Raw genomic sequence first — 6798 nt, 5'->3', positions numbered from 1 at the left:
TTTCGGGCAATTTGTTCTCGTAGGTCGGGTACAGTAATTTTTGCTAAAATCATTCTGTTACCCCCCCCCAAAAAAAAAAGGGGGCCTGTACATCGATGTCTAAATGTGCAAGTGTTTCCAGTTCACTGACACGTACGGTGTTCCGTTGATAATCACTTTAGTTAACCTATTTTTATTTTCGTATTTTCAAGTTAAATCTGAAACTGAATGTTTAAATGGATCTGTGTCCAAAGGGGAAGAGATCACACTACCAAGTGATTTGGGAGACAAAATTCACCCACCTCCGAACTATGCTAAATGGAATCTTGTTAAAGATAATAAAGATTTCCTTCTTGCTTTGGGAGAACGCGAAACTGGGTCACCCTGGAAGTGGTCCGTGGCAGGTGTGCATTATCAAATCAAAGATTTGAGCGAGAACGGTGACTTGAAAATCAAGATAACGGACGAAAGATTTGAAGGAAAATATACTCTGAGTTATCAGAACATAACACTTGCTTGTTATACGGTGCAGATATCTCCATCAGTCGCACAAGGTATTTGAACGTGGAATAATATAACTTTTTATGTATTTAAAAGGATCCACAGCCTTTTATTGGCTAATATATATTATTTATTGTCATGTCCAACAACTCATTAAGTGACCTCAGATGATGCGATTTTTTTCATGCACGCTATGACGTCATAATGTATGATAAATAGTCGTATTCCGCGTTATGACGTCATACCAATGGCGAAGACATCAGCCTAGTCCCTAAGCCATACGTTCCTTAATACACGCGGCGAGGCAGGAAGTGAGAGGTCTAGAACAAAATTTTTTATTTTGGCTAAAGTGGGGACTTTTTGTCCCACTTTCTGTATTGAGGTTAGTTTACGATCTACGACGCGGTTAGCTGACCTTGTTCGACGTCGTTAGTCAAATATTTTGCTTTAAATAAGCTACGACAAATTGATTATGCTGCCAGGACTTTTGAATTATTCATACAAACGTTGCAATGTCATTCGCTGTCAATGCTATTGAATATCGAGTAAACTCGAGTCCGTACGTACATGTTTATGATCATAATAAGATTCAATCCGCCAATTTCAATTATTCTTGCTTCCTTTATAACACTTCCTGTTGTAAATTGCAAGCATTCACTTTGTAATAACAATTCTTAATAAAAGTTCACAACATTAAATGGGTCGTTAACATTAGAAAACATTTTGGGCTGGGCCTTTCAGGCGTGTTTCGATTTGAATACGTCACGGATTTTCAACCCGCGCAATGAGGCCTAGGGACTAGGCTACGAAGACATCAACGTCCAGAGAGAACGGGCATGTAAAACGGGCACAAATTCGAGCGAACAAAGTTTTAATGTGTATTCTTTTAGATAAATAATAAAACTATTATTGAGTTCAACATTTAGGTTCGCTATGCTTATAAATGAATATGAACTAGTGTTTTTGATGAGAAAAATTCGAAACATGCGAAATTTGGGTAAAATTTTTTATCTGAGGACCTCACATTGTTATGAGCAGAACCAATGCGCAGAACGGACTTGACTTCCACTTTAATAAAAAATAATAATTAGTTATGATGAATATTTTACAGTTGACTACTTCAAAGTCGTGAAATATGAAGAGGCGTCCGCGTCCATCCCGAACGGAGTGAAGAGACAATGGGACAACGTGTTCAACATGTCCACAGGAAATGCAATCGATTGCAACATGACAATATATCTTTGTCGTATAAATTCCACAAAACCAGATGCAAATATTGCCAGGTGCGAGGTTAGCGAAATCGTCCGTTACCTTCACGTCGATTCTTGCCATTTTTCTGTGGAATGGAACGAGACGATGAACAAGACTAATTCCGGTACCCAAATGTACCTGCAATTTCCTATGTCAGACGTTTTTTCCAGACCCAAACTGTTCCTGCTACCTACAAAAGGTCAGCCCTAAGTCGATCTGCGTGTTAATCGATTATTCATAATGAAATATTTAATTTCATTTTTTAATTTTTTTAGTAATATCAACTGATCCACCGGAAGGGTCCAGTCGAAACCACAGCTCGGCAACCACGACAACAGCAACCAGCGAATCTAATTCAAAAACACAAATGACTTCACCCATCTCGACAAGTCCTACAATTACAAAGCAAGGTATGCCACGCAGCTTGAGGTGTATTACCCACCAAAAAACCAGAGGTACAGATTAGGGGGATTTTGAGAGCGTGGCAGTGATACCCCCTTCTTTTGTTACAAATAGCCCGAACAGCCTGTCTGGAAAACTCCGAAAGGCATTGCCATTATTTTGTGTTGCGCTTTCCACTTCAATCATGCACTACTCGTTAATTAAACTTGTCGTTATTGCCTAAAAAAAGGGCTCAAAATAACGGCTCAGATATCTCAGGTCAAATGTGGTCAAGGTTATCGCTTCACTCTTTTGGCCGGTCACTAATTCAAATTTAAACACCCCGCGTTTACACTACGCTCGATTTATCGGCAAGGTAAGCAGCTAAAATTTGTTCCCGTGCCTATTTATCCTGGCCCTGCCTTTGTATTGGTAGCCTGAGCACTAATAAAATGAATACAGGTACCAATTTTAGCAATTTAGTACTATTATGTCAATAATAATATGGCGGGTCAAAATTACAGCCAGGTAAAATAACCGGTCAACAAGCATTTTTGGCCAGTCATTGACCATCGAGATAAAATACTATAAAATCAAATGAGAAAATTGCATAAAGGCCAGATTCCACGGGCGCTTTTTCTCGGTTTCTTTTGACCACTTGAACCACTTTTGATCACTTTTGACCACTTGAATAAATTAATTTCGCTTGATTGGTGACAATTCAAAAGAAGCAGGCGGAATATTTCGCAATTTGCTTGAAAATTTCATCCGTATCAGGGCTTAAGCCTGTTTTCCACTTCAAACGAAGCGAAACGTAGCGTATCTCATTGTTTTAAAGTCATTGGTCTTGGTCGAATACTCCGGAAACATAGAAATACGCTACGTTGCGCTACGATACGGTTGAAGTGGAGAACAGGCTTTAACCACTCTTTATGGTTACTCGGTTCCGTGCTATAACGCTGTGTCGTACAGTTTAAGTTAGGGAGGTTCCTCCCGTAATGATATCTATTTTATAGCTGAATATCTCCCTATCCCGCAAAGAAAATCTGGTAGTGCAGTCTATCGATAACTCTTCGCATGCTTAAACCATATCGATCCTTAATTAATTAATAGTAAACCGTCTGGCATGCACCAATTGGATATATTGAGTTGAAAACAACTTTAAAATGCTTAAATTCACTGGATTTTTTTTCAAAATCCATACTAACTATATCCATAGTATGAAACTGAAGGCAATTAGCCTGAGTATTATAAACTTCCATACTATTTCCAACTAGAATCCATACTATTTCCTTAATATGGATTTTTAAAAAAAGTGAAATTTTGTAAATAAGAAGCGTATTTTTATTGAAATCTTGCAAAACAAAGGCGGAATGTAAGTTACTCAATAAAGGATAATTATATGCATGCATAAGATATCATGGTTTTATCTCTTACCAATTCGGGGAAAAGTGAAATTTCTTGCCGAAAAAGACATTGTTCACAAGTTCATTTCATTTATTTTAATAGCAATATGTCCATCGACGACTCGACCTGATTACTCAGAAACTGTACCACCAGTTACTGGCTCGGAACCACCCGAAGTCTCAACAAAGGAATTTGTTATTACCAATACCAGCGTATGTCCAACTTCAGCTTGTTCCTGGAAATCGTTAATAATTGCAGGTATTTCGGGTGCAGTTGTACTTGCAGTTGTAGTAATTTCTATCTTCATGTACCGCCGGTATTATTTCCGCGTACCACAAGTCGTCCACTACGAACCAACATCCTGCGTTGAACTAAATGAAAATTATTTTAACGCGAAAGAGATTACTCATAATGTTGATCATTCCTCAGTATCGAATTGAACTTCCTTATTTCGTGTAAATAATTTTCTTCTGCCAATTATTCATGTCCGGGATTGTACAATTAGGTTAATGTGTAACTAACCACCATTAGCAGGGGGGTGTCCAATATCCTGTGAGATATATCCACGCGAGAGTGTCTCGCGTCTCTCGAGTATTTTACGCGATATTGATGAAATTGCGTTTCTTGTATGTTTCTTGAAACGTATTTCAAGTAAAGTCATGCGTAAAATAGAGAGCATCTTAGGATGTGTAGAACTGCAAAGTTTGGTTGCGAAGTGTGGAAAATATCTTACAGAAAAGTTCACAAATTTTGTATTTATTTTTATTATGTGCGGTTGAAATAACCATTTCTAATTTTGTCTGTCCTGGAAATTTGGCTAACCTCAAGAAGTCGATAATCAGTCGTAGGATTTCATGTTTGGACTGCTTCACTGTCCAGAAATGGTTCGAAATCTTGCTCAACATATAAACAGCGTGCTCGAGTTATAAGTGGTGTACCATTTGGCGTTTCATATTTGTACAGTTCATATTTCTGTTACGATTATATATTTTTTCAGTAAATGATGATATTAAATTGATGGTGATATTTATTTTGACCCTTGAATGCCTCTTGACTCTTGGTTTAATCGTTACATTATAGTGCATGTTTTATATTAATCCTGTTTTAAAATTTGAATCGCCATTATTTTGAACTCAGAAAACAAAAAATATCCCTGACATACCATAAGGCAATATCAGCCAAAAACGTGGACTGAAAATTACAAAAAAAGAGCAAACTATAAATCCCACGTGTCTCGAATTTGTGTCTCTCTCGTGTTTTACACGCGTCGTGCACACACACGCGCAGATATCGATCATATCGGAGTCAAATTGATATTTTGGAAAAATTAAGGCGCAGGCAAAGCTGATTGATGTTTCCATATCGTCTATTTCAAACGGAGAAGAGAAAGTGGAAAATGATGGGAAGTAGAGATGTAGGTGGATATGGGTTTGCGGGTAATTACTTCCGGTTTAAATGGTTCCGGGCTCTCATTTTATTTCATTTCATTCATTCATATAATTAAAATAGTATTCCCGGTCAGGGCTTTTCGGTATGGTCTATTTGACTACTGTATAAAATCTACTATGTTGCAATATTATTTAAAATCGGGTAGTCGAAGATCTGTAGCGTTTTGCTGTTTCTTGTATTCAGGTCGTGTATTCATTTCTTTTCATGCAAAGTCTAGATAAATAAGGTGGTGCCAAACCGTTCATACATTTATATGATATTAGTGCTTCCCTATATCTTCTGTCCCTCTACAGGGAGCCAACCAATTTCTCGTAGTGCATGCTGGTGCATGTTATATGATCATATCTTCCAGTGTTTGTCACGACTCTACAAGCAAAATTCTGGACTGTTTTCAATTTTTTTATGTTTATAACTGAGATTTTTGACCAAACTGTGGAGCAGTAGTAAAGTCTGCTCATTACTAGTGCATTGATGATCAAAAGGAGAATATATCTGTGTAAGCTGTCTTTCACTCTGTTTATCTGGCACAGTTTTGCCATACAAGATGATACATTAATGTTTTTAATATGATAGTCATACGTCAGATAACTGTCCAGTGTTAATCCCAGATCTTTAGCATATATGGTGTAATCTCGTCGCCAATGAATGTGATTGTCGTCTCCTCTTGAAGCTTACCGAGAAGTTGGCAAGTTCCGATCAAAAGTAACTTTATTTTCTCTGGGTTTATCAACAGTTTATTTTCTCTAAACCAAGTTGCGACCAAATTGAGATCTTCTATGCTTGTTTTGGCACCAGCTATGTCTTCGATTGGAAATGACATAAAGAACTGGAATTATCCACGAGTGATTCCAATTCGGATGACTGTGGTACTCCAGGAAGATCGTTTGTATAAGTACAAAACAATAGTGATGACAGTTACTGTATTGCTGCTCCCTGAGGGACTGTGGGTGATTGGAAGGACATCAGATACGGAGGAGCCAATACGGACAAACTGTTCCAGTTTCTATCTGTGATGTAGCTTTCGAACCAGCTGAGGGCTTCGCCTGAAACACCAATATTCCTTAAATTGTCCACACTATCAAATGCTCATGAAAGATCTAAAAGAACTAGGATTGTGGGCATTTAATCGTCCATCGATTTTAGCAAAAAGTCATTGACTAATATGCTGAGTGTTTCCGTCGAGTGCTGCTTTTATTTCCACTTTGTTTAGACGACAAGCGACCTGTGGAGCTTACATAGGAATTTGCTGAATTGTTTAAAAGCAACTTTTCCGCAGATCTTTGACAGTACATTAAGCAGTGAGAGTGGCCGGTTATTTGGAGCAATTTTGTGGTCGCCGTCCTTTAAAAGTGAAATAACTTCTGCCATTTTCCACGACTCTCGGAATTGGGAAGGTCGAGGTAGGAAACGAGGTATTGATAATAATTATCTGTCAATAGGCCCAGTATAACTGGAAGACAGTCGGTCCAGTCCCTGATGATTTGCATATTAATTTTGTCTGGTCCTGGGGATCTATTTGACGGCATGGATGTTATTATGTGTTGTACCTCGTGCATGTAACAGGACTGAACTTGAATAATTCCGTATACAAGGGTTCAAGTCTCGTATCTTGCGACTCTAATCGATCAAAGTATTTAAGTTATTTTGAAGAGCTAGCGTTTCAGCTGTGTCTGCGGCAGTTTTCCCAACAGATTGAAAACAACTGGCCTGAAATCGTTGGCTACTTCTGAAGTGTTTTTTGGTAACTCAAATGGTTTCTGTCTTTTGATGGAATGCACCCATTAATCACTTTCCACAACGATCTAGGGTTAATATCTTTCTGGAGTTTAA

General features: G+C 38.1%; 1 protein-coding gene across 1 annotated transcript; it reads left to right on the top strand.

Annotated features, from left to right (window-relative positions):
• Positions 1 to 1637: 1637 nt before the first annotated feature.
• Positions 1638 to 4548, top strand: LOC114527401. The gene is made up of 3 exons (XM_028549029.1): positions 1638 to 1930; positions 2007 to 2141; positions 3622 to 4548. Exons 1-3 carry the CDS (start codon positions 1678 to 1680, stop codon positions 3957 to 3959), a joined length of 726 nt encoding a protein of 241 aa, XP_028404830.1. The 5' UTR covers positions 1638 to 1677; the 3' UTR covers positions 3960 to 4548.
• The last annotated feature ends 2250 nt before the right edge of the window (positions 4549 to 6798 follow it).

This window comes from Dendronephthya gigantea, unplaced genomic scaffold (genome assembly GCF_004324835.1).
Source record: "Dendronephthya gigantea isolate DGI-Jeju-01 unplaced genomic scaffold, DenGig_1.0 000044F, whole genome shotgun sequence".
NCBI lineage: Eukaryota > Metazoa > Cnidaria > Anthozoa > Malacalcyonacea > Nephtheidae > Dendronephthya > Dendronephthya gigantea.
The sequence above is the reverse complement of the archived record's forward strand: the minus strand, read 5'-3'. Positions and strand labels throughout refer to the sequence as shown.

What these genes read in the sequence shown, in the direction of transcription:
- LOC114527401 (XM_028549029.1), top strand. Translation starts at nt 1,678, where the DNA reads ATGTCCACAGGAAATGCAATCGATTGCAACATGACAATATATCTTTGT. An exon ending in GTTCCTGCTACCTACAAAAG is followed by an intron (nt 1,931 to 2,006) that starts GTCAGCCCTAAG and finishes TAATTTTTTTAG; the next exon opens with TAATATCAACTGATCCACCG. An exon ending in TCCTACAATTACAAAGCAAG is followed by an intron (nt 2,142 to 3,621) that starts GTATGCCACGCA and finishes TTATTTTAATAG; the next exon opens with CAATATGTCCATCGACGACT.